This window comes from Sapajus apella, unplaced genomic scaffold, assembly GCF_009761245.1.
Source record: "Sapajus apella isolate SASKATOON/1434 unplaced genomic scaffold, GSC_monkey_1.0 scaffold16, whole genome shotgun sequence".
Classification (NCBI taxonomy): Eukaryota; Metazoa; Chordata; class Mammalia; order Primates; family Cebidae; genus Sapajus; species Sapajus apella.
This window is the reverse complement of record NW_022436956.1, coordinates 5,408,773-5,436,365: the sequence shown is the minus strand read 5'-3', so window position 1 is coordinate 5,436,365 and position 27,593 is coordinate 5,408,773. Positions and strand designations below refer to the sequence as shown.

The following is a 27,593-nucleotide window of genomic DNA, read 5'->3' as shown; positions in this document are numbered from 1 at the left end:
AGCCCTGTGAAATGGATGTTTCCACTGGTGGAGGTAACAGGGCAAGAATTTCCAGATGGCCACTAGAGTATTTTATCATAACATCCATTGTGTGTAGAGCTTTATAATACTAATAGTGGACAGCTCTCACACCATGGGTCACTGTGAAAAACTATCAAATCAACAAGGACACAGGTATAGAAAGTTGCAGGAGCAAAACATCCACTGTATGAAAAAGATATGACACAAATAGAAAAAAAAATAGATTAGGCTCATGTATGTGAGTTGTGATAAAGCAGAAAAATCACCTTTTTTCCTCAATTGTCTCTCCCTCCAGAGCCGTAGTTAACACCCAAGTCATTGGCTTATCCTCAAGTCTCAAGTGCTTATAGAGAGGGAGTTTATGTAGAAGATTAATAAGTTAGCCAGTGGAGAGAAAAAGCAGCAGATGGCTGTTGGAGAGGGATTTTCCTTCACTCTGCCCCATTCCAACAAGACTCAACCACTGACTCCCACTGTTCCTTTTCATCCACTTGGCTCCACTGGGGCTCTCCAGGAACAAGCAGTGATGACAGTAACAAGTGTTCTCCCTCAGAACCAGCCCTACATGGGGGAATGAGGGTCTAATTCTGTAACTGACAACTGCTACTTATCATCAGTGGCCTGTGGTTTCTTGGACAGTGAAGCAACATCGGGGCTTCTCTTGGAGGAAGTGATGCTTTACAGAGCTTTGCTGATCTCATCCTGCTGAATTTCCCCACGCACCAGTCTTTCAGCCATCAGAGAGGCCTCCCGTGAGAAGTGACAGGGACCTATGGCTTAAATGATCAGGACAGCATCAACCTTGCCTAAATAAAGCTAGGACTATTACAATATTTGGCCCCTTGACCGGGTGAAAATGGCACTCATTCAACAGCTCTCTGGCACTTGTACCACATGCCAGGCGTGGGAGATACACAGGGGAACCACACAGTCTCCGCTCTCACAGGGCTTCTGTTCTAGCGTCACTGGGACTTTTCCTGAGTCATTTCCACAACTCCCTGACCCTTTGTGTGGGAATTCAAAAAGGGTCTGGTTTGAGAAACAAATGTCTAAGGAACAGAGTCAAGAATGTTGTCATGGAGGATTTCTTCTAGGCTTTCCCAAGAACATTTTGGGTACCAGGCATAAAGACAGATCTTTAGCCTTTCAAATTAGGTGATACAAGCAGAAGGGATAAGAACTAAGAGATGTCCTGTGGTGCAGCTTCATCAGTTTTCTGGCCCGCATCATGGGGCCTCTGCCTTGTTCACCCAGTGTTTTAACACAGAGCTGGGAGGAGGCGCAGGGCTTGCAGAGCCGGCTCCGTGCCTGGGAAGACACACAACTGGAAGCCGCTTCTCTCCCTTGGCGTGTACAGGTGTCTTCATTACCAGTGTGTCTCTGCTCAGATTCGGTTTTCAACCTAATTGTTTCTGAGATTTCACTGCTCACTTGGCAGCGAAGCCCAGAGATTATTGTATCAGCCACACTCCAACTTAAGTGATGGCGCCTTGCTCATCTCCGCTCCTGGGCAAACCTCCTGGGGATCTGTGTGTGGTTGTGTTCATTGATTCTTCTTCCTTCAACCCCAAACCCCTAAGGGAACAATGATGGCAAGACGTCTACACAGATTACTCAGCACACACCCTATTTCATACTGAAGTACCTGCACCTGAGGCAGCAAAGTAGGTCTGCTGACCTGTAGGCCACCTTCGCCCCCTCTCTGCTTTGTTCAAGCCTTTGGGTTGTTTCTTGCTCCTGTGTGTCTTGGAGCTATTCTTCCCTCTAAAACATCCACTCTCATTTCCCCCGCAGGGATCCTGGCAGAGCAGTTTGTTCCGGACGGGCCCCACCTGCACCTCTACCATGAGACCCACTGGATAAAGTTAATGAATTGGCAGCACAGCACCATGTACCTATTCTTTGCAGTCTCAGGAATTGTTGATATGCTCACCTATCTGGTCAGCCACGTTCCCTTGGGGGTGGACAGACTGGTTATGGCTGTGGCAGTATTCACGGAAGGTAACTTTGTGGAACGGATGGAAAAGAGGAAGGAGAGCCTGACAAGTCATATTTATGAAGGATCAGAGCACAAAAGACCAGAAATGTTACCAATATAATCTTCTCCAGAAAATCCACATCTCTGGACTTCCAAAAACTGCATAGGACTTAGTGCTATGCTCTGGATTGGCCAGATGACATATTCCCTAAAGCAGCCCATGAAAGCTTTGAGGCTTGCAGGCAGTTCCCAAAGCCCCCGGTTAACCCTGAAGAGTCCTCCTTGCCTTCCCACTGCCCCCAGCAGTCCCTGCTCCCACACGTGCACATTCCTCAGTGTGGATGTATGTGTGCGCATACACATGCATGGACACACACTGCCCCACCTGGTTGAATGCCACCACTCAGGACACATCTCTTTGCTTAAGCAAAACCGCACACCACCCCTCACCAGGGAGGTACCATCACAAGTCTCAGGAGACCCACCCCACTGCGAGGGGAGTGCTCCCAATATGACTTACACTGACTGGGGTATGAAAATGCATTTTGTCATCTAACAACCTCACTTCTGTACCTCAGCAAGAGTTGAAAAAGGTTGAGGGCAAAACTGAATTTCAAGTACACATACACACTGTCTGTTACAAATCAGCAACATGCTTCAGCCAGCCCACCCTGTACTGACCCCACCATGGGCTCCGGTAGAGATTTTAAAAGACACATCCTTTGCTGCTTTATACTCCCTAAAATACTCAAGGAATGCACTTACTCAGATCTGTTTGCTGCCTGTAACATTATGTAAATTAACTTCCTAAATGCTGACGAATCTAGCTGAGACAGGTATAGGAAGAAACTTTGGTAATGGGGAAAGCCAAGCGTAGCCCTGACGGCTGCCATCTGGTTTGTGGCAGGTTTCCTCTTCTACTACCACGTCCATAACCGGCCTCCGCTGGACCAACACATCCACTCACTCCTGCTGTATGCTCTGTTTGGAGGGTGTGTCAGTATCTCCCTAGAGGTGATCTTCCGGGACCACATTGTGCTGGAACTTTTCCGAACCAGTCTCGTCATTCTTCAAGGAACCTGGTTCTGGCAGGTGATTTTCCACAGGCCCCTTGCTGGTCTGGATGGAGAAGCCCCACTGAGCACATCCAGGAGAAATCCCTGACGAAAATATGGGGTCTGAAAAATGCAGCACTGATGTGCCATGCAAACAAGTTTAGATGGCCCTTTTCCCCCATGCCCACCCTTTGACCTCTAGTTTTATCCAATTAATATCCAGCGGATGCATTAGCAATCCAAAATCTAGAGCATGCACAGTGAGGTTCAGCTGTCCTCCCCAGAGGATGGGCTGATGCCTTTCACAGGCTCTGCTAGCTAAACTGTACACTGGAAATGTGGGCCCTGAAGTTGTTTTTTTGTTGTGTTTTGAGACATTGTCTCACTCTGCCACCCAGGCTAGAGTACAGTGGCACAATCTCAGCTCACTGCAACCTCCATCTCCCAGGTTCAAGCGATTCTCATGCCTCAGCCTCCTGAGTAGCTGGGGCTACAGGCGCCCGCCACCACGCCTGGCTAAGTTTTGTTATTTTCCGTAGAGATGGGGTTTTGCCAAATTGGCCAGGCTGGTCTCGAACTCCTGACCTAAAGTGATCCGCCCACCTCGGCCTCCCAAAGTGCTGGGATTATAGGCATGAGCCACTGCACCTGGCCTTGTTGTTTTTAAGTAAGCCTATACTAAAACCAAAATTAAGTTAGAGCCATTTTCCTATGTGAAAAGGCCTTTCTATGCTAACAAAGCGTGGGAACTATGAGGCAATGCGAACATATGGGCCACTTTGGTGGCCACAGGAGGACGGCTCGGTTGCTTCTCAGGACAACCAATTATAAGACCAACTTCTCTGTGTAATCCCCCAGATTGGGTTTGTGCTGTTCCCACCTTTTGGAACACCTGAATGGGACCAGAAGGATGAGGCCAACCTCATGTTCATCACCATGTGCTTCTGCTGGCACTACCTGGCTGCCCTCAGCATCGTGGCCATCAACTATTCTCTTGTTTACTGGTATGTCTAAGACTTCAGTGAAGCTTTTCCTCCTAACCCTAAGCAGGACTGATGTGATTAACTTGCACGGTCTGATGAGTGCCAACTACATCCCAAATCCTGTGCAAGGTATTCTCATGCAGGGAAGGTATCACTACCCTTATTTGCAAACAAGGGGAATGAGGCTTTTCAAAGTTAAATGACCTGTCACAGTAACCTGAGGGACCCAGGTTTCAAATGCAGGTCTCAGATTTTAAGCCTACGGTGTGGTGGGGAAAACTGAAATGGGAATCAGTACTGGATGGGAGACCCTGCTGTAACAGATTCATTCTGGGCCCATCATCTTATTTCGGGACCTGCCCTGCCTGCTTCCCAAAGATGATGTGACAATCAAAAAATAAACCAGAGCAGATGTTAAGATAAACTGCCCTCTACCCCTCACTAAAGTGCTCTTTAGAGGTATACAGATTATAACAGCTATGGACTCCTATGTACTTGCTGTGCCCCAGGCCCAGTGGAAAGGAGCTACACACTATTATCCCATTTAATCTTCACTGCTTTATGAAGTATGCCCCATTATTTTTTACTGATGAAGACAAGGCTTCAAAAAGCTAACTTGACCAAGGTCACCCACTAATAAATGGCAGTCTCTCTCAGCACAAGGGTGACTTTTAGCAAATGTTATCACCAGTTCTATTTGCTGTTCAGCTGCCCCTACCTTTTATTCTACGTCATTTCTCTAGATCCCAAGTAGATTATTAGGTTGGTGCAAAAATAACTGCAGTTTTTGCCAGTATTTCATCCATAAAGAGTCCCACACAGACCAAAGAGAAGGGAGCTCAAGTCATTTTCTTTTAGTTCTGCTGCCCAGGCACTGAAACAGCAAACCGAGAGAGGCAGACCTTCGCCTCCACTGGCATTCAATCGTTTCCACCATCAGTCCCTTTATCTACTGATGAGTATTTTCTAAAAAGTCTGGTTCATAGACATAATCACAGTATTTGATAGAAATATAAAGAAAATACTTTAAGAACCAGTAGATGCCTTCACATCCTTGGGTACTGGATTAAGGGAATCTCTGGCTAATTGGCTCTTACTGTTTTTCTGTTAAAGCCTTTTGACTCGGATGAAGAGGCACGGAGGAGGAGAAATCATTGGAATTCAGAAGCTGAATTCAGATCACACTTACCAGACCGCCCTCATGAGTGGCTCAGATGAGGAGTGAGCCGGCATGTGGAGGGTGTAGACATCCCACTGAACAGCTGGAGTGAATGGAGTTTATCCCCTGAATGCCTGCTGTCGTCTGATTTTAAGTCTATGTATTTGCACTCCTCATTCAACACAAGGCTGGAGGTTCTAAAACAGGAAATCAGGCCTACAGCATCCAATATATCTTGCAGTTAGGATTTTTAAACATAATTTAAAGTCTATGTTGGTACAGTACCCTTTGTAAAGAAAAATGAAGTAATGCCTCTGAGCAGCAGGCCTTTGTGTCTCAGTGTAAAGAGAAATCAAGAGATGCTAAAAGCCTTACAACCGAAGTGGCCCTATGGATGAATCCAGGATATGAGCCCAGCAGGAGAACTTGCTGCTTTTGGTAACTTACCCCTTTTTCTCTTAAGAAAGCAGGTACTTTCTTATCAGAAATATGTTAGAATGTGTAAACAAATGACAGTGCCTTTAGGGTTGCAGGTCTAAGTTACGTATTTTTTATAAGTAAAATAATTCACAGGCTTTGGTATTTTAAAAATACTACTTATTAAACATATCATAACTGAGCCGGGCATGGTGGCTCATGCCTGTAACCCCAGCACTTTAGGAGGCTGAGGCAGGTGGGTCACCTGAGGTCGGGAGTTCAAGACAGCCTGACCAACATGGTAAAACCCTATCTCTACTAAAAAGACAAAATTAGCTAGGCGTGGTGGCGCATGCCTGTAGTCCCAGCTACTCGGGAGGCTAAGGCAGGAGAATCACTTGAACCCGGGAGGCAGAGGTTTCAGTGAGCCGAGATCGTGCCATTGCACTCCAGCCTGGGCAACAAGAGCGAAACTCAGGAAAAAAAAAAATCATAGAGTACTGTAACACTTCACTGTTTGTAAGTGACAAAATTAGGCCAAAGGTGATGTATTTTTTAACTCCTGCCCTCCCTCCAAAGGTGGTTTTTTTAATCAGGAAGCTAGTTACCAGCTCCACTGAGAGCTGGAGCCCTGATGTTCTGATTCCTCAAAGTCACCCTAATACAAGATCTGATAGAAAAGCTGTATAATGAGGTAGAAAAACGTCACGTATGGAAGGCCTTCGATTTTAATATAGCTGAAATCAAAGGACATGAATCCTGAATTAGTAATGTGAAATCTTGATACCCTAATCTTGTTTCTGGATCTGTTCTTTTTTCTTTTTTAAAAACTTCCTTCAACAAATATTTATTAAACATCCACTTTGCAACAGCACTGACATGGCTGTAAGGACTCCTGAGGGAAGTGTAGTAAGGAGTTCCATCGAACAGGAGAGACATGCTAGTAGTTACATCTACCGTGATGGGTGCCATGAGAGGCAAGTACATCCACCAAGTCCTTTATGTAAGTAAGTAAATAAATAAATGAGAGGCAAGCACAAACCACGATGAGAAAAAGGAGAGGAGGGAAACTCGGACGGAGTTCGTCCTGTAGAAAAGGCACATCCCACGCAGGCTGTGGCACATTAAAAATGAAAGCACAGGCCAGGCGCAGCGGCTCACACCTGTAGTCCCAGCACTTTGGGAGGCCGAGGCGGGTGGATCACGAGGTCAGGAAATCAAGACCATCCTGGCCAACATGGTGAAACCCGTCTCTACTAAAATACAAAAAAAATTAGCCAGGCATGGTGGTGCACACCTGCAGTCCTAGCTACTTGGGAAGCTGAAGCAGAGGAATCGCTTGAACGTGGGAGGCAGAGATTGCAGTGGGCTGGGACTGTGCCCTTGCACTCCAGCCTGGCAACAAAGCGAGACTTCGTCTCAAAAACAACAACAGAAAAAGAGCATAATAAGAACGCAAAGAACTTAAAAAGATTAAGTTCTACAAACTGTTAAAAGTGGGTTAGGACCAGCCGGGCGTGATGGCACACGCCTGTGATCCCAGCCCTTTGGGAGGCTGAAGTAGGCAGATCACCTAAGGTGAGGAGTTGGAAAGCAGCCTGGCCAACGTGGTGAAACCCCATCTCTACCAAAAATACAAAAATAAGCAGGGCATGATGGCACATGCCTGTGATCCCAACTATTCGGGAGGCTGAGGCAGGAGAATCACTTGAGCCCAGAAGGTGGAGGTTGCAGTGAGCTGAGATCTCACCACTGCACTCCAGCCTCAGCCACGCAGTGAGACTCCATCTCAAAAACAAAAACAAAACACTTACCATAGTTGCGCCATTCATCTATCAGAAACCTGAAGCCAGCATATGAAGGAAGCAGGTGTGGCATATATCCTGGGGCTGTCACCGTAAATCGCTCCAGTAGGGAGTTTCCATTCTATGCTATTGCTATTCCATCCACAGACTGGATAGTGCCAAAGTTGCACTTCCTGAGGAGTCAGCTCCCACTGGCATCCTGAAGCAACCCGAACTTTAAACTCACTCCCTGCTCTCCAGAATGCACACGTCTGCATTCGCAAAGATGACAGAGTCAGGTGGCCTGAGCACACAGGAATGTGGGCAGGGCTGCGACTGAATGCCAGAGCTACTTTTATGAAATTCCTTGTTAAGTAAATTCAGAAGGGGTTTGTTTGTAGCTGGCAATAAATACCTAAGAGAGGATCTCTGGAATTTGTACCTTTTTTTTTCCATTTAAAAACTGTCTCATGGCTTTCTAAGTGAAATGTGACTCTTCAAAATAACGAAGACACACAAATATCAAAGAATTATCAAATGCAGACACACTCACCTTTACTCCGGTGGAAAGACCCATTTCCCCACACTGCACCTACATCTCCCCACTGCCAGCTTCATCCGGTGCAAGGCTACTTGCCCATCACAAGCTCAACCTGGGAGGCCCATTTGCCTCTGCTCTCTGCAATGCAGGCTTCCCACCTCCTAAGACTGGATTGCCTCTAAGCTCACCAGGACACAACACAAGCATCCGGCCCAGAGGAAGGCAACAAAAAGGGACTTGACTTAGAAGACTGCTTCTAACTTCAACTCACACTCATGTCTTCACATGGTTAAAAGGGGAACGATGACACTGATTTTACAGAATTGCTCTAAGAATTAAACGAAATGCCTGTGAAACAGCTGTGGAGCCAGTAAGCCTCCCAGACCTTCCACTTCTCCACAACTCGCCTACCCACCCAACATCTAAGTTACGCTGCTTCCATCCCACATCCTCTGGCTCTAGCTCTACTTCTTCACCCAGAACCCACAAAGAGCTTCAATACACTCCAAAAATTAAAGATACATTTTTAATAATTTGGGCACTTTCAAGAGACAGGGAAGCCCTATAGCTTCAGAAAGCCTTTACCACCCACTGCTGCCCCAAAACAAGAGAAGTATATATTGTTGACAACCAGCGCTTGAATTACTTATTACATTTTAAAATATCGTCCCAAGGTCTCCCTGTAGCTGACAGTGGCTGAGAGGCGTGAAGTAGCCAGGATTAAATGACGTGCAAATCTAGACTGACTGCTTTTGGGGCTGGTACTGCCAGGCAGGCAGATGCCCATCCCTTGCAACCCCACTGTCCTCCATCATCTTGCCTCTGGAGCAAGGGTCAAAAACCTTTTTCTTAAAAGGCCATATAGGAAATAGTTTAGACTTCAGGGCCAGCCAGTCTCCATGTCAACTACTCAATTCTGCCTTCAAATCTGAAAGCAGCCACACAGATAATACAAACACAAATGGGTCTGGGCTGTGTTCCAATAAAACTTTATTTACAAAAACAAATGGCCAGCCCCAAGAGCCTGGTTTGCAACTCTTGCTCTGGAGCAGAGCAGAATGTATACTCTCTGAACTGCAACAAAGTTTGTGCCGCAAAAGCAGCACCTCTGCAGTCATTCCCCTCTTCTCTGTCCACTGGCTCCGGACTTCCATGTGAACAAGTTTGCCAAGAAGGACAATGTGGGCAGGTGAAGCTGGGAGGGGCTACAACCAAGATCCCACCGCCCCCCATCTTTAACAGGCAGCGCCAAGCAAATCCCATTTCAGGGGACCCACTCTACCTTGCTGCCTACTGTGTCTTCCCACCTTACAGCCTCTCGATTACTATGCAGTTACCAAGTCGGTCACCAACTTACTAAGATTCTTGCCATTCTCTCATTCTAGTCAAAAGAATAAGTCATCAGTTTAATGGAGGGGGCAGCAGAAGCCCAAGTTTCTATTTGATAAAGATGTACGACAGGTTCTTTAAAAAAATAAACTACATAAAGTTTTCTGGACACAAAACTCCTATCCAGACCACTAGTCATGGAGAAGACCAGAAGCCAAAAAGTACAATCCTCATGGAGAACCGGCTTATTCGTTGTCTGTGCACTCTGCGACTGGTAAGCCTTCCCTGGGGGTCTTACTCTCAGAACTCTGGCATGTATGACATAACAGGTACCTCCTGCAATTCCAACAGAACATTCCCCTGGATTGGCAGAGAGCAGACTTGGAACCCTGGAGTGAACCTTCCTCAGGGTGCTCCACTATGGCACGTGGCAGCAGAACCCAGGCCACTGTTGCCATCATCCCCCACCTGGCTGCCTTCAACAGGCAAGCTTAAAAGAATGATGCAACCTCCCTGCTCCCTTCTTCTCAGCCTCGACAGACCAGACATGGTCTTGCATGGAAGTCAGACTCTCTCATAATCACTGTTGCTCAGGTGCCTGTTTAGGAGATGGCGCTGTGGTCACAACAACAGTGGAGACTGCTTTGGAGGAGCCAGAAGCTGTTCCCTGTTGGAGATGGGATGCAGGGACAGTCTGGATGCGTACCTGTTTGCAAAGAGGAGGTCAGGTCAGTGAATTGCAAGTGGGTTCACCAGTTAAAAACAGCAGTGGAATCAGAGAGGAGCCCGATATGGCCAAGAATTTTCCCTGGGCCTTACCTGTGTGGCCTGACCTTGCTGCTGAAGCTGCTGCAACTGCTGAGCAGTGAGGAAACTAACAGGCTTATTGCCAGCAATGAGCTTAGTGCCCGCTGGCATAGTTGTGAGGATGATGTTGCGGCCCAACCCACTGAGGCTGTGGAGGGAAAGCAGGAGTGAGGTATAAGGATATCGGCAGGTATTCTCCAGCCCAGATTTAAGCCATGCATTGAAGGACAACAATGTGCCAGTGAAAATCCCAGCATTTCAGACCGAAATGGAAACCAACTGCTGAGACCCCGTTTCTTCCAGGTTCTCCACTTCCCATGGCAGAGGAAGACAGTAATCCCAGAAGCCACCAGTGCTCTGGATAAAAGGTGGCTTCTGGATAAAACGGCCCCTGGCTCCCGGGCTTGACCAGCAGGAACAATGGACAGGGCCCCAGAGAGGTGTGTACTTCTGCAAGAAACTCTCCTACTAATAGCTATGTCTCACAAGCCGCCCTGAGACGGCCAGACTGATTTCATTGGGCCCTTTATCCCTGTTCAAATCAAGACCACAGGTAGCCTTCATTCCCTGAACTGTTTGGGTTCAGAGTTCAACTGTCAAAGGGAAGCTTTCCTCACACCTACCTGAGCCCCATCCTAGCACTTCCCACTCCCTTTTCTCTCCAGTATGTACATGCTGCTTTATTTCTCTCTCTCCTTTACAATGTATGCTTGGAGAACAGCATGGATTTTCATCTGTTTTAATCACTGCACCTAAAACAATACTAGGTACTCAAAAAATACTGTCGATGAGCACAGCAAAGAAGAGGTATCAAAGGAAGACTCCAGAAACATCAGCCACTTTGCCATTTGGTGACAAGGACTGGTAAGCCCTGCCTGTCACCTCCACCCCCAAACTGGTTCCTTCACCATGACACAGTACTTACTTGGCTCCAAGGTTGCCTTTGATGATGGGGGCTGTGACCACGCTCTTGCCCTTCATTGGCTGACTGATCACAGAGAGGGGAACTGTGATCCGTGTAGGCAACTTCCCCTAGAAAGAAAAGGCAGTCAGGTTTTGTAAGACAGGAGGAAAGGAAAACCAGTGAGCGTCACCTCCAAGGCATCAGGAACTGAGAAGCAAGCACTACAGATGCTGTCATCCCCAGTACCCACCAGAGTCTCAAGACTCCTGAGGTTTGGGCCCAGAGAGCCCTAACGAAACTACTTACATACCAGAGTCAGGTGAAATCTGATCGTTTATCACCCTCTTTCATGCTACCAAAACAGCAGCAACCCTATCTGCATCTAAATCACAAAGGCAGGTGTGTGCTCACTTTAGCACAGTCCTAGATTCTGAGTTCCTTGGAGGACAGAGGCTTATCACTGTATCCCTCAGTACATGGCACAGTACTGGGCAGGCAATCACTATTTGGTGAAATAAATGTGAGGAAGGACAGAGGAGCTCAAGAGTCAATACTGAGAGCGCACAACTACTCACTGGAGTGCGGGGCCACTGGTGGGGAACAAACAGCAGGGCGTGCTAGATTAGAGAGAGGTCACACTTTCTGGTGCTTTCCATTTCTCCCGGAGATAAGAGAGGTTAGCTAGGGGACACTAATAATAAACTCAATCAAGTGAAAAGTCCAGCTCTCAAGCAAATAAAGCCTCAGAAGAATTTTTTTAGTAACTGAGAAGGCTTAGAGGGCCTTCAGGATGGGACGTTCAGGTTGGTTAAGATAGGTCACTGCATTACCTGTTTTCAGACTGCCTTGGTTTTAATGCTTGACTGGTAATAAAATTTATATGAAGTAAAATCTTATGTACATTAAATCTGAATTTTAAAAACAATTGAAGAGGGCTGGCTGACAGGATGCTGGGAGAGGGCATCGGCATTCCACAGAGGCAGGCTAACTCTAAAGAGACGGGCAATCAGCTGCAAAACTGCCCTGCAAGTCCCCGTGCCCACCTCTGTGGGCTCACTCACAGCCTGGAGCCTGCTAAAAAGCATGCAAAGAGGGCGACAGGCAACAGAGTACCTTGAGATAGTACCTCTAGATACATTTACTTACGGTTTTCTTCTTCCTCAAAATGCCTTTGTTGCTTAAAACATCTCAAACCAGTATACCGACTAGAATGATCCCTTCAGAAACTATCTAAAAAGCTGAGTGGGGCCGGGCACAGTGGCTTATGCCTATAATCCCAGCACTTTGGGAGGCCGAGGTGGGTGGATCACGAGGTTACCAGATTGAAACCCTTTGTCTACTAAAAATACAAAAATTAGTGGGATGTGGTGCTCGCCTGAAGTCCCAGCTACTCGGGAGGCTAAGGCAGGAGAATTACTTGAACCCAGGAGGCAGGGGTTGCAGTGAGCCGAGATCATGCCACTGTACTCCAGCCTGGTGACAGAGCAAGACTCCTTCTCAAAAAAAAAAAAGACAAGCTGACTAGACAGGGGGAAAAAAGCACCACCGATACTTCCTGCCCCACCAATTGCTCTCCAGTTGCATCTACCCAGGTTGATTATAACAGGACAGAAGACACTTGATAGGACCTTCCTATGTTAGAGGGATTCAACAAAAACAGAAGTAGATCAAGTAAGTGCAGTTTCCCCACTTCCTTATTTCAACTTCTATGATGCAGAAACTGAGGTACCTTTTTTTTTTTTTTTCTTTTTGAGATGGAGTCTCACTCTGCCACCCAGGCTGGAATGATCTCAGCTGACTGCAACTTCTGCCTCCTGGGTTTAAGCGGTTCTCCGGCCTCAGCCTCCTGAGTAGCTGGGATTACAGGTGCCTGCCAACATGCCCAGCTAATTTTTGCATTTTTGGTAGAGACAGGGTTTCACCATGTTGGCCAGGCTGGTCTCAAACTCCTGACCTGGCAATCTGCCCACCTCGGCCTCCCAAAGTGCTGGGATTACAGGTGTGAGCCACTGCGCCCGACCAACTATTTCATTTTTAACCACACTTTTTTGGGGTTTTCTGTTTTGGGGTGTTCATTTGACTTATGTTTACATTCTTCTTCATTGCTCTGGCTTTTATCCCAATTTATGAAGGTTTCCCTACATAGCTTGCTCAGTAAAGCGAAACTGTATTTTATGCTGTCTATACACGCCCTTCTTCTGAACAATGCTCCTTACCAAGAGGTTAAAGAGTAAACCCACGTGTATCCACAAACACCTGTGTGGATACGTGGATTTGATTTAAGATAATGTAGACTTTCAACCTAGTGGGGGAAGCAATAGTTATTTTGGCAAATTTGGAAACTAGGAAATGAGATTTCTACTTCATCCTATTCACAAAGATATATTTCAAATGCATTAACAAATACTTTTTTTTAAAACTCAAGATATTTTATGAAAATAAAGGTTAACATTTTATAACCCTGGGGTAAGGAAGGCACAGACACAAAACCTAGAAACCATTAAAGGAAATGCTGACAGATCTAATGAGATAAAGTTATAAATACCTGTAGAGCAAAAGACTCCATATGCAAGGTTAAAAGATGACAGACTGAAAAAAATATTTTCTATGTATATAAAGAATTCACATCCACAGACTCTGCATCTTCTGGATGTTATAAAAAGCTACCTCAAACAATATGAAAATGCCAAATACCTCAAAAGAAAAGTGGCAAAGATTTACTCACCAGGGAGCACATGCCAGCCTCCAAATGAATGAATACTCAACTTCGCTCACATCAGGGAAATGAAATTTAAAAAGAACCCCCTTTTCACCAGTAAGACACGTATGCAAGGTTAAAAAGACGTGGTATCAGCACTGGTTAAGGTCTAGGGGAAACGAGGCTTGCTGAAAGGAGCGCATCTATCTATGGCCTCTCAGGCGACACCACTGGAGTACCGCAGTTCTCCATGTGTGCACCTCCATGGTGCGTGCTAGAACTCTCCACTTCAGAAACATCACGCACGTTCACACATAAGCACAGGAACATTCGCCACAGAGTGGCTAACAGTGGAAACGCATCCTTTAGTAGAGCACCTTCTACCAGTTACTATGATACATTAAAAAGACCCCAGTCAATATCTGTGTATAGCCTAGAATGATCATCAAGGCATTTCTAAAAAAATAAATAAAACAAATCGGAGAATATATAAAGTCTCTCTCGTGTTTTTTAAACTACATATACATGTATGAAAATGCTCAAGAAAAGGACTAGAAAGATAAATGCCAAACTACCAATAGCAGTTAGTGTTCATGACAGAAGAACTGGAACACGGTCAAGTTTTACTTCGTCTGCACTGTTCTTTACTATTTGAAAAGAATGGGCTGGGTGCGGTAGCTCACACCTGTAATCCCAGCACCACTCTGGGAGGCCGAGGCGTGTGGATCACGAGGTCCGGCAATCGACACTATCCTGGCCAACATGGTGAAACCCCATCTCTACTAAAATACAAAAAATTAGCGGGCGTAGCAGTGTGTGCCTGTAGTCCCAGCTACTCAGGAGGCTGAGGCAGGGGAATCGCTTGAACTGGAGGCAAAGGTTGCAGTGAGCCAGAATAGTGCCACTGCACTCCAGCCCAGAGCCCAGTGACAGAGCAAGACTCCGTCTCAAAAAAAAAAAAAAGAAAATAATGTACGTGTGTACTACACTTTAATAAATTGTGTTTAAAGGGAAAACAAAAGTCTATCAGTAAATAAATCTATTTGGGGTAAATAAGGTGATATAAACAGGTCCTCTAATTTCCACTCCTAAAAAGCAATTTCCTAGTTTTTAGGGAGTCTCTCAAGTGATGGGCAGTTAAGAGCCTTGACTAAGTTTCCTAAAAAGAAGGCCTAAGCTTTACCACTAGTTACTCACAGCCTGGGACGTGGACACAACTGTGGTACTGACAGGAACCTGCCGCACAGTGGGGCCGCCTGTGCCGATGCTGATGGGGGTGCTTGCAGCCCCAGAAGCCACAGCTACAGTCTTGGACACAGCAGCATTCATACTGGACAAGGACACCGCTGAAGTATGGACAGTTCCAGACCCACTGGCTACCGAGGCTCCTTGCTTGGCGTGGGTTGCGACAGTGATGGTCTGGCCTGCTTTGGGAGGCATCACTCCCAGTCCCTGTACGATGCGGATCGTGGCAGCTGGTTTTGCTTCTGAAGAGGCCACTGTGCTTTTTCCCTTCTGGTCGGCCACACTCACACCCAGAGCTGGCATCAAGCGAAAAGCTGAACTTGAGGCTTCTGCTGGCTTGAGGTCAGGAGTCACTTTGACCACAGTGGTACCTGTTGGAGTGGATGAAGGGGCACTGGCTGAACTGGCCTTGGCAGGGCTATCAGCTGCATGGACTGGATTGGAAGTGACGTGTAAGGTGGCAGAGATGCCTTTGCCTGTAGTGTTGCCTCCTGTCCCGAAGAGGTCCTGGGTCAATTTGACTGTGGTAACCTGGGACTTGGCCAATGTGGCCATCATGTCCGGAGTGATTCGCAGAACCGTCTGGCCCTTGGCATCTGTGGTGATGGAAGAGGGTGGCAGACGCAATACATCCTTACCCTGGATGCGGAAGTTAGTGGCTGTGAGTGGAATGCTGTTGCCTGTCTGGGGCTTCACACCAAGCTGCCCAGTGATTGCCACCTGCATGGGGAGAAACGGCACTGCTGAGGAATTCACAGGAGTAAACCAGTTACAAAATTTAATTAGACCAACTTCCATTTCATGAGTAGATGTTTTTAGATTTTTTTAAACTTTTTATTTTGCTAACATTCACAGAAGTAAAGAACGGTATAACAAACCTTATGCCCTTTCACCCAGCTTCAAAAATTAATACTCTGTTTTAGCTATCCCTCCTCACTGTGGTGGGGGGGTGGGGAGGGAGGAATTCGAATTTTAAAGTAAATCCAAGATCTATTATTTTACTGATCAATACCTCTGGTACACATCTATAACCTAGAAAAAGACTTTTTGAGACGGAGTCTTGCTATGTCACCTAGGCTGGAGTGCAGTGGTACAGCCAGAGCTCACTGCAGCCTCGAACTCCTGGGCTTAAATGTTCCTCCTGCCTTAGTCTCCTGAGGAGCTGGGACTACAGGTGTACCACTGAGCCTTGCTCCCCACCCTCCTGAGGCCAATTCCCTCATGTGTAACAGATGCAAGCCTTTTAGTCTTATGTAGGGACTTCCTCTCTCTGTGGTGTGATCAATTTTCTCTCTTCTACGGGACCACGGCCATCAGAATGCAAACATGCTGTAATACTTCCCATCCTAAAAAACAACCAATCCTGGCTAACTCTACACCTCCCTCCACCTAATCCACTCCACATTGAACTTCAGTTCTCTGCTCTCTTCAGAAGCAAAAATTCCTCTAAAAATTACCTATACAGTCACCCCTTGGTATGTGCGAAGGATGCCCCCAGGTAGATACTAACATCCACAGATGCTCAAGGCCCTTACACAAATGCACTATCTCCAAATAACCTACAAACAAGCTCCCGTGTAGTTAAGATCATCTCCAGATTACTTACAATATCTACTACATTGTAATTCCTGTGTAAATAGCTTCCATACTGAATTGGTTTTTTTAACCTGTATTGCTATTTTTTATTAGGGTTTTTTTTCCAAATACTCAATCCATGGTTAGCTAATCTGAGAATGTGGAACCCACAGGTAAAGAGGCCAGCTGTAACTCACTGTCTCCACTTCCTCGCCTTACCTTCTCTCCACTTTTTTTTTTTGAGACAGAGTTTCACTCTCATTGCCCAGGCTGAAGTGCAATGGCACGATCTCGGCTCACTGCAACCCCTGTCTCCTGGGTTCAAGCGATTCCCCGCCTCAACCTCCCGAGTAGCTGGGATTACAGGCATGTGCCACCACACCTGGCTAATTTTGTATTTTTAGTAGAGACGGCATTTCTCCATGTTGGGTCAGGCTGGTCTCAAACTCCTGACCTCAGGTGATCTGCCTGCCTCGACCTCCCATTGCTGGGATTACAGGAGTGAGCCATGCACCCAGCTTACCTTCCCTTTTGAACCCATTTCCCAAAAGTCACAATCCACTGGCTCAGTCAAGCCCATGAATCACCCTGATCCACCGAGTCTCATCTCACGCTGCCATTACATCTCACACAGGTGCTGCTCCCTCCTTCCCGACCACACTTTTCACTGTCTTGCAGTCTCCACACCTCAATTTTCTTCTACTTCAGTAAATGATGCTACCATCTATCCAGGCACCCAAGCCAAAGCCATGGGTGGGATAAATCTCAGCTTCCTCCTCTCAGACCCCTACTCAAGCCACCAGCAAACTCCAATGGCTCTCCCTTCAACCACATCCAGACCCCACCATTCCCCTCTACCTCTGATGGTCACTCCAGTCTATGCCAACCTTACCTCTCACCTGGATGACTGCCACTGCCTCCTACATGGGTTCCCGTTTCCATTCTTGTCCCACACTGTTCATTCTATCCAGCAGCTGGATGTTTCTTTAAATGCAAACCAGATCAAGTCATCCTTGCTCACTATATTCCAGTGGTTCCCCTCACATTTAAATTAACCTCAACATCCCACATAATCTAACCAATGGCAACCTCTCCCATCCTCATCTTCTAACACCCTCACACTTACTCACAACGCTTCAGCCACAATGATTTTCCTCTCGTTCCTCAATCATATTCCTGACACAAAATATGTGCACTTGCCATTCCTATGCCTGGAATGTTTTATCTCCCATCATCACTACATGGCACGCTCTAATTTCATTCATCTCTTTGAAATGTCATCTCCCCAGAGAGGCCTACTCCAATTACTGCAGGTAAAATAACACACAACTACTGGTCTCCACCCCTTAGCCTGTCTACATATTCGCACAGCATTTCATACTATCTGACACTGAGGTACTTGTCTCTTGGCTCTATGAAAATATGAGTTCCATGAGGGCAAGGACTTAGTCTGTTTAATATACCACTAAATCCCCAATACTTAGGATAGTGTCTGGCTTAATATTTATCGTTACGTCGTTCCATTTAAAAAAACAAATGCTGCTTTATCATTACGAGGTTCCATTTCTTCATCTGTACATAATAAGAGTGCCTACCCCATAGAGCTAAGAAGATGAGACTATTTAACAGGCATAAAATGCTTAACGTGGTCCAGGTGCACAGGAGGCACTCCTATCAGTATTAGTTGCTATACTGCTTAACAAGTCTTTGAAGTTCGATGATTATTCTTTTATATTCACAACCAAGAAAGTACAAGCATATTCTACGTTTATGAGTGGTAAACTGAGAAGCCAATAAAATACGGCCATGGGAATTTAACTAAATAAATTCATGGACAGTCTACTCTGAATCCAGAAACTCAACTACTACATGCTGAATTAAATGGAAATAAACAGAAGAAATCTCTTCAGCATCTATGAAGGCTGCACTGCCTTTGGTGGGAACTCATGCCTAAGTACCTATAAGCTGCAAGTCAAAGATGACAAACCTTCCCATGAGCATGCAGTCTGGCCAAGAACCTCCAGCTCTAGTGGTCCCTGCTCCAGGATGAAGGACTGAGATCCACCTGGAAAGAGCCCCACCTACCTGCTTGATGATGTTCTGTCCTGCGACGTTTTGAATGACGGCAGCTGTGGAGGCACTGGGAGCAGAGGTCCCAGGAGAACTCGCAGCCGGCTTACTCACAGGGCTGGCTGTCGCAGGGAGACTTGTCACCGTGAGCCCTGTCTGCCCAGGTCCAGGCCGCTGCACAGTGGCTGCCGTAGTCTGTGCTTTGACTGGCACAGTGGCCATTACTGTCTAGTTCAGGGCATGAAGCCAAGAGCTTAATTAGACACTAAGATGCAGACCAGCACTCGAAGCACAGTTGCCCACATCACACCCAGGAAGCATTCCTCTCCAAGTGTCTCTAATCCCACAATACTTAAGGCACACAACTCTCTAAAATGGACACTGTAAATGTCTTATTTGTAAACAACAGCTAAATTTTCAGAATGCTTTTACATTTAACGTCTCATTTTATTCCTACATACTGAGGACAAATACTATTTTACCCCTTTTATAGCGAAAGAAACTGAGACAAAGAGAATACAATTCTTCTCTCAACTCGCACAACTAGTTTGTGGTGTGGCTAAGACTAGAGGCACATAGAAGGAGTCTGAGATGTAAACTCACAAGGTCCGAATTTAAAACCCACCTCTACCAAGATCCTGAGGTTAGGGTCCTGGGGAAATCACTCAGCTGCTCTGAAGATCTGATTCCCAACACATAAACACACTATCTAAAAATGCTTACACAGCTTTAAACATTAAGTGGCTTGCTCTGATAACGTCATCACCAGTAGCAATAATCTATGGCTCCCCAGTCCTTAGCCAGACTCTGTCCATTTGACTCATCAGCCCACCTCTGGGTCTGCCATCCCTGCTTCCCTGTGACCACAGCTTCCCTGTTTACCTGGGGCACTACTTTGGTCTGTGCGGCAGTGGCTGGAATGCGGATCTGCGGTCCTGCTGGCATCTGTGGCAGTGTCTGTGCTGGCCCTGTCGACTGCTGAGGAACAGCAGAAAGGCTAGGCTGGGCGACCACTCGCACCTGGGACAGTCCGGCAGAGCCAGAGTGGCTCACGACCCGGGCAGCAGCCTGAGAACTGGGTGTAGTCTGGCTGGAAGCTGTGGAAAGCATTGTTCCCAGATGTGGCATTGTTGGTGAAGACACTAGAAGAACACTATGAGGAACATCAGGGAAAGACAAAAAGCAAAAACTTAGGACATGCACACAGAAGGACTCTAGAAGGAAAAAGCTGAAGAAGAAAAGGAGGAGCTTACCCTGAGCTAGACTTAGCTGGTTCTGAGACTGTGGTAGGGCCGCTTTTGTTCACCGCCGATACAGGTGGAGGGGAGATAGGAGTGGCAGGCAATGCCGGTGTGGTGGGGGTTACAGGTGTGACTGGGGTGGGTGGCATACTGGAGTCACTGAGGCTCATCTGGCTCTGCTCAGAAGGGCCACTGCTAAGGACCTTTATGGAGCTCTCCTTGCTACTGGACTTCTAGAATGGAAGACAAAGAAAACTCACCTGCAGGTGTCATGAAGAATCCCCTAAAGGAAGGGATGCTCCTGCAGCTCCTGATGCCGGGAGTGAAAGCTGACCAGCTACTCTTAGTTGCCTCCATCCAGAATCTCTAAGGAAGACACTCTCCTGAGATCACTTACCACCTTGGATGGGGGCTTGGGCTTTTGCTGAAGGGCTTTTCTGGCTTTAGCTGCAGCTGCTTGTGCTTGGTGAATCCGCTCTGTGAACAAGACGGGTAAGCTTCAGCCAGAGTTTAACCTTAGCAAACTAAAAAGAGGGGCTTTGCTAAAAACCAACACCTTGCTGGTGGACTGAAGCCTGCCTCTACAATCCTGTCCTGCCTATATGCCAATGAAGAGAATAATGGAATTGGGGAAGAAAGTCAAAAAGTATCCCTAGTCTAGTCGGACACAGTGCCCAGAGGCTTCACACACCAAACTCTTCTTCGCTCCGGTCACGATGCAGGTAGATCCACAGCTTTCGTCCAATGTCATATTTCACACAAGGATCTTTTTCATAATGCAGCCGATCCAGTGCACCACTCACTACCGTATTTACCTACAAATCAGACAGAGGGAAACAAGAAAAAGCTCAGAGAACAGAAGTTATTTGGACTCCAGAAAAAAGAAGTCATTAGATCTAAATCACAGCTGATACACAGATCCTATCTCAGCCTACCTGCATATTACCAATACATCACCAAATCATTTGCCAAAACAATAAATGCTGTAAGACTACAGAGATATTGATCTATTTTTACTGTAAGGATAGTGTGAAGTAAGTAAGTGACCAGCCGCCCTTTACCATAAGCTAAAAGAAAGCCTAGAGCCAAAATCTGTGTTTGATTAACAGCAAGGGTTTTGATCACTATGCATTTTTCAAGATATCTTTTCTCACTTCATTCAGATTTTTAAAAATTTGTTATATTTTACATTTCCTAATAAGTTTTCTCAAATCCATTCTGAAACAAAGCAAAAGTAATCTCCTCTTCATCCTACCTGAGTGCTGGTGACATCTGGTGCAAGAAACTGGGAATCCTTAAGCAGTTCACAGATCTCTGCCCGTGTACCTTCCCCATTAGGCAGTCGAGCCGCAGCGTCCCGAACTGATGACATGAGAAAGCACAGAGTCCACACGTCAGGCAGGGTTCCTACAGAGGTACAGCCTCCCCGATCAACTTTGGTGGGCAAAGCTCCCTGGGATTCCTGCTCCTCTACCTTCACTGACTTCAGATAGGTGCACTCTGCCCTCTAGCGGCTGGCAGCTCACCCACTGGAGTTTCCTACACACTTTTTTTGAGACAGTTTTGCTCATCCCCTAGTCTGAAGTGCAAGGGCACAATCTCAGCTCACTGCAACCTCCACCACCCAGGTTCAAGTGATTCTCCTGCCTCAGCCTCCTGAGCAGCTGAGATTACAGCCATGCACCACCATGTATGGCTAATTTTTGTATTTTTAGTAGAGACAGGGATTCACCATGTTGACCAGGCTGGTCTTGAATTCCTGAGCTCAGGTGATCTGCCTGCCTTGGCCTCCCAAAATGCTGGGATTACATACGGGAGCCACCGTGCCCAGCCCCTATAAGAGTCACTTTTAGGTGACACCTTAGAATTCAGAGGGACCGTGAACTCAGGTGGGAAGCAAAATTACACCTTAAACTGAAACTAAGCATTTCCTTCAATTATGAACAAAGGAAACAAACCACATATTGGCAGTCCTGTGATGTGTAACAAAAATCATACATTTTCATATACAGCTACTACAGACAGCTAAGAATATCATTTATACTCATCACTACTTGGAAATTGCAAAAATATCAGACCTGCTGCTAGATCTTGTCATATAACATCATAACAACAACACACATTTCTGCACCATAAACTTGTTTTAGCATTTTGATAACTATTGCAAAACAACTGGTTTCTTTCGTAACTGTATTTTATTTTACACATTTAAAAGCATAATTCTGGCCAGACAGTGGCTCATGCTTGTAATTCCAGCACTTTGGGAGGCCGAGGCGGGCAGATCATCACCTGAGGTTTGGAGTTTGAGACAGCCTGACGAACAAGAAGAAACCCTGTCTCTACTAAAAATACAAAATTATCCAGGCATGGTGGAGCGGGCCTGTAATCCCAGCTTCTTGGGAGCCTAAGGCAGGGGAATCACTTGAACCCTGGAGGCGGAGGTTGTAGTGAGCTGAGATCGCACCGTTGCACTCCAGCCTGGGCAACAAGAAAGAAACTCTGTCTCAAAAAAAAAAAAAAAGCATAATTCTGAGAAGGGGGTCCATAAGTTCCACTAGAGTGCCAAAGGGATTCCTGGCATTTAAAAAGGCAAAAACCCTCACTGTTAAATGAAGGAGGGTGCAGAGGAAGCAAATTCCTATATTTAACTTTTTTAGCTGGTCTGGGAACAACTCCTAAGTAAACATTAATGTGAGCCCAGACTTCAGGAAGAAGACTGGGAGCTGAAGATTTCCCTTCAGGCCCAAACTCCAACGCTTAGAAAAACTATGCCCGTTCTCAAAACCTTCCCTGGGTGGAGGGGTAAAGGGAGGACAGAGTTCAGATGTCACTAGAGAAAAGCTGTGGGGTGAAGAGAGGGATCTGTCATCATCAACATGTGCCACCTACCAAGGGACAGAATGGTGACGTAGGCAGGCCGGTCAGAACGCAGCAGGGAGTGCTCCCGAGCCTTGTTGAGCGAGGTCTCCTTGTCAAACACGCCCTTCACTGGCCCCACCACAGACTCAAAGCCGTGCATGCGAAAGGTGAATGCCTTATGGGGTTGGCTATACCTGTAACGCTCCTAACCAAGAGACAAGGGACAAGGCTCCTAGGTCAGAATTATTGGGGTTCTCTCTCAGGCTTCCTTGCAATATAAGCAGATCCACATGGAACAATTAAAACAGGAAGAAAACAAGTGATTCCTTAGCCAACCACAGTAGGAAAAGGATGGTTTTCAGAGCCATCACTGAGCAGAGGGTCAAGGAGGTAATACAAAGGCACTTAGCTACCTGGAAGACAAGATCATCCAACTATTTCTTACTCCCTTTCCCCACACTGTTTTCACCCCCAACACGCAATCCCAGCCAACAGAAGGTCTAAGGGGGACTGTATGAGTTTCCTGCAAGAAGGAGAGTGCAGGAGAGTCAGGCTCAGAGCTTCTCTCTGCATGGCTCACAGAGGCAGAGGCTTACACTGCTCTTAGGTACTTCTTACCTGCTCCTGAAAAACCCGTTTCTCCTCCCCAGTGCTGGGCCGCACCACATAGTCAGTTCTTCTGGAATATAAAGAATTCTGTATCAATCCTGAGAGCTGGCACATGTGTCAGATCCATTGCCCCTGCTTCAGAACCATTCCCACTGTGACATGGAAAAATGTCCCTCCATAAGCACTCAACTCTTACAAAGGTAAAGAGGCCACTTTTCCAGCTCCTATAAAGTAACTCCTGTTGGTATTTCCAAAATCACTTCTTAGAAATCCAGAAAGATACTGGGTAGATGGTAAACAGGCTGACATCTTCACCTACTGTTTTCAATACTGCTGCTAAGTAGGTCAATTCTAATAGCAACAAACAATTCGGCCTTAGAGGAACAATGGGTTTCAGGTGTGTTTTATAAGGGCTGTTTTTCTACTTCCAGGGAAAGTACCCAGGGCTTGAGTTCTACACCCCATTATATGAAGCAACAGTTCTGCCACTTAGACTGGGCCTCTGTGCTGGTGTCAGAAAACTACAGAACCATGCCGGGACAGAAACAGAAACATGGGACAATGAAATAAAAAGGACCTACCTAGGACTGAGGGTTAAGAGATCTAAGTTCTAGCTGGGGTCCTGCCGCTAACCTTCAGCAAGTCACTTAATGTCATGCTTCCATTTATTGGACTGAGAAAGGTGGCTTGGACGAGTAATTCTCAAGTAGAGGCCGAGAAAAGAGTACACATTAAAAAAGTGTGTCCACCCATAAGGCAGAACATATGCCCCTTAGAGGCTCTCCCCCCAGCTCCTCTCTCCACCCAAGCCCCTTCCACAGGAAGTACGGCTCACTCAGGGAGTGTGGCCTTCCTCAGGATGCCGAGTCAGGAAGAACCAGTGGACTCCTCAGAGCTCTGAAGCCCATTACAGCTCTAGCATAGCAAGAAGTATCAGTACAACCAAGGCAGTATCTGAACTACAGGTTCCCAGGACACCACCAACCACTACCGTATAGTACTCACACCCGAGGGACAGGTGTCATGGCATCTGAGCTGTCTTCATTTTCTTGCTGGAGAAAAAAAAAATTGACAGGTAAATGGACTAAAGAAATCGGGCAAACTTAAGAGCTCTAAAAACCTAATGAGAAGGATCTGGTATTTCTTTAAAAACCATACCTTACAGAAGGCCTGATCTTTGGTCTCTAGCCATAGCTGGAAGAGGGCAGCTAATTCTTTTTCATTATCTTGGGACTGACCTATTAGAGAAATAAAGAGACAAAAAATCAGAAGGTCTAAGGTATTACTGAGAATCCTGCTTTCTCTTTACTAGCTGTATCTACACCACAGAGAGATTATATCATGAGCTGTAGCAATGATCCTTCGCACATCCACTGCCTTCCAGCTGGTGGAAGTCAGCCTGGACCACTGTTCTTGGATGCCATCTAATCAAATCATTCACTCCGTAGGCATTCACTGAGTACCCACTGTGCCAGGCATTGCATGTGAGGCTAAGGTTACTCAGTGAATTCAGTCTCCACTCTCATGGAGTTTACAGTCAAGTGAGGAAACGGCACACATTAAATAAATTCAAAAGTGGTAGGCATCACAAAGGATGTAATGAAAGCTTATACCAAGGGAATTATTCTATTTTTGTAGGTAAGAAAGGCTTCTGGCTAGTAGCGCACAGAGGAATTCTATTCACTAGCATAGCAGTTAAGATCCCGGGGCAGGTAAAAGCTTGACTTCCCATGACCTGCCTAGAAAGAGATAAGCCCTGTCTCCTGCGCCCTCCTCTCAGGTTACTCTGTTCAGACTGCCTGAGACACTAATGGCACCTGTGTCTCCTACCAGGCTAGAAGCCACAGGACCATCATCAGCCAGGTCTGCTTACATAATGAATACAGCTACCCTTCTCAAAGAGGCCGTTTATCTTTGTTTTCATAGTCAACACACAATACCACCATTTGCAGAAAGCTCTCAACAATGGCAGATGGCTTCAAATAAAGCATCTGCCCCATAAGCTTCAAACGCTTATTATCTGCCTTACAAGAAAGTCTGCCAAGCTCATGTATACATGCTCCCTCCAATGGCTACTGCAGCCCACAGCCTGATGCCAGGGGAGGCAGGGTGCTTGCAGTCAGCTACCATCACCTTCCACTCACAGTGACTTCACCTCCATCATTCCACTAGGGAATCACACTCACTGAAAAATTTGCAACTTCCTCCATATTCACTAATCTTTGGTCTTTATCTTACTGAATCTTTTAGAAACTATGGAGGCAAATGACCACTCCTCACTTCTCAGGCAGTCCTGTCTCCTGGCTTCCAAGACTCAGGAAAACCCTGTCCCAGGCTTCCCCCACCCACACACACTCACTCAGCCCCTCTGCCATGAAGAGCCCTCCTCGGCCATCTCTCCTCACTCTGTGCTTCCTCCCCAGGTCACAGCACCATCTGTGTCCTGCACCGCACACATGCCAACACTCTCCCCCTTAACTTTCTGGTCTGAATTCCAAACCCACACATCCTACTGTCTATTCAACAACTCCACTGAAATACCTCAAAGGCAGTTCTAAAACTAAACTCAGGCTGGGAGCGGTGGCTCACACCTATAATCCCAGCACTTTGGGAGGCCGAGGCAGGTGGACTGCCTGAGCTCAGGAGTTCAAGACCAACGTGGGCAACATGGGGAAACCCCATCTCTACTAAAAATACAAAAATTAGCCAGGCGTGGTGGCATGCACCTGCGGTCCCAGCTACTTAGGAGGCAGGAGAACTGCTTGAGCCCAAAAAGGCAGAGGTTGCAGTGAGCCGAGACTGTGCCACTGCACTCCAGCATGAGGGACACAGCAAGACTCTATCTCAATAAAGAAAGAAATAAAACAAACTAAACTCAGGATCTCCACCCTCCAAATCCAGTCCTCTACAGCTCCTCCTGCACGAACAGCATCTTCCTCCACCAGCTACAATCTAGCAGGAGCCATGCCTCACACCATTCTCCCTCACTCTCCACAGCCAAGCCATAACCAAGTCCACCCAAATCTTTCTCAAACGTGTCCATCCTCTTGCCCCGCGTCTAAATCACCATCAGCTCTCATGCCCCATGGGTTGTGTGACTGCTTTAGATCAAATCTTCCCCATGAAAAGGTTCCACCTCCTCTACCTCAAATGCTGCTGCCTCCCTTCTGCCTGCCTGGCTCAGTCCTATTCATCATACAGCTCTCCTCAGATGCTGCTTCCTCAGAAAGGTCCTCCCAACTCTGCAAACTACATCATTTCTCATTATAATAAACTCCCACTCTCTCTGTTACTTTTCCTTTACAGAAAGGATCAGTTTGTCATTTAATCTAAATGAGTATGTTCCCCAAACAGACCTTAGGCCCCATGAGAGGCACGCACTGTCTCAGAAGCCATGGTTTCCCCACGCACCTAACAACAGTGCCTGACACCTAGAAGCTGAATAAATGTAATACACAATGAATGAATGGGTCTACTGTTTTCATAAACTGCTCTCCATACACCCCTCCACAGACCACTCAAAGAGCACAGAGAAGGATTTATCAATTTCAATAGGAAACCGACACTGGATTTCTCTCCTATCACCATCACCGGGTAACAGCCTCCAAGTGACTTCAGATGCATGTTGTGACAACTTACACACTAAGTGGGCTTTATAAACTTAAACATAAGGACACTGTTCTTTATAAATAACTTTTTCGGGGCTGTTGCACATTCTCCTCAATAGCAAAGCCCATTTTTAGGAAAGAAAAATATTTATATTACAAATTAATCCAAAGTCATTGCTATGATTAATATAAATGTTGATGCTATTAAAAATGCCCTTGCAGATTTAAATCTAGCCATCACCAGACTGCATCATACAGAAAAAGCTATTCCTTCCATCTCAGCTTTTGTCCAATGAAGGGAGTTAACCCATCTCGAGAGTACAAAAAGGGTCTTGAAGGATTCCTTCACAGAGCAAAATCAGCTCTAATATTGCTTTTCTTTAAACCAATCTGCAGGACTATATTGACTGGAAGGCAAAGAGGCTTAGGGGAAGGAATGAGAGAACGAAAACCTGATAGAAGTAGGTAATACTGATTACTTACCAAGCAACTTCCACTGCTGGGTTTTCTCTTTGAATTCAACAAATGGAGAAAAACTGGAAGGAACAGCTGTAAGAAATGGACCATATAAACAAGCCATACAGGTCAGAAAGAGTGCTAAACTCCTAACAACTAGCATCCCTGAGCTCTGACACAGCTTTTGAGTGTTCCACAGTACATCAAAAATGCAGGAACGTTCGAGGCACTGCATTATGCAGAGGCATAATGGA

General features: G+C 46.3%; 2 protein-coding genes across 13 annotated transcripts in view; one reads left to right on the top strand and one right to left on the bottom strand.

Moving 5' to 3' along the window:
• The window catches only part of TMEM45B (transmembrane protein 45B), a 41,860-nt gene extending 36,089 nt beyond the window's left edge, over positions 1-5,771 (top strand). For 2 of the 3 annotated variants that reach the window (XM_032284993.1, XM_032284994.1), the window contains exons 3-6: positions 1,816-2,022; positions 2,907-3,091; positions 3,913-4,058; positions 5,151-5,514. In XM_032284993.1, the coding sequence (XP_032140884.1) occupies positions 1,816-2,022; positions 2,907-3,091; positions 3,913-4,058; positions 5,151-5,262 (650 nt within the window). In that variant the 3' untranslated portion in view covers positions 5,263-5,514. Of the gene's footprint in view, positions 1-1,815; positions 2,023-2,906; positions 3,092-3,912; positions 4,059-5,150 lie in introns of all 3 variants that reach the window. The other variant, XM_032284992.1, reaches the window with a different exon arrangement.
• Positions 5,772-8,450: 2,679 nt separating this feature from the next.
• The window catches only part of NFRKB (nuclear factor related to kappaB binding protein), a 35,889-nt gene continuing 16,746 nt past the window's right edge, over positions 8,451-27,593 (bottom strand). For 7 of the 10 annotated variants that reach the window (XM_032284988.1, XM_032284990.1, XM_032284981.1 and 4 more), the window contains 15 exons: positions 27,367-27,432; positions 24,434-24,513; positions 24,281-24,327; positions 23,285-23,345; positions 22,697-22,871; positions 21,063-21,169; positions 20,499-20,622; positions 20,205-20,284; positions 19,820-20,040; positions 19,449-19,719; positions 18,582-18,794; positions 14,874-15,641; positions 11,000-11,106; positions 10,087-10,222; positions 8,907-9,973 (listed from right to left, as the gene is read on the bottom strand). In XM_032284988.1, coding sequence (XP_032140879.1) covers positions 9,848-9,973; positions 10,087-10,222; positions 11,000-11,106; positions 14,874-15,641; positions 18,582-18,794; positions 19,449-19,719; positions 19,820-20,040; positions 20,205-20,284; positions 20,499-20,622; positions 21,063-21,169; positions 22,697-22,871; positions 23,285-23,345; positions 24,281-24,327; positions 24,434-24,513; positions 27,367-27,432 — 2,582 coding nt within the window. In that variant the 3' untranslated portion in view covers positions 8,907-9,847. Of the gene's footprint in view, positions 9,974-10,086; positions 10,223-10,999; positions 11,107-14,873; positions 15,642-18,581; positions 18,795-19,448; positions 19,720-19,819; positions 20,041-20,204; positions 20,285-20,498; positions 20,623-21,062; positions 21,170-22,696; positions 22,872-23,284; positions 23,346-24,280; positions 24,328-24,433; positions 24,514-27,366; positions 27,433-27,593 lie in introns of all 10 variants that reach the window. The other 3 variants (XM_032284991.1, XM_032284986.1, XM_032284987.1) reach the window with 3 other exon arrangements.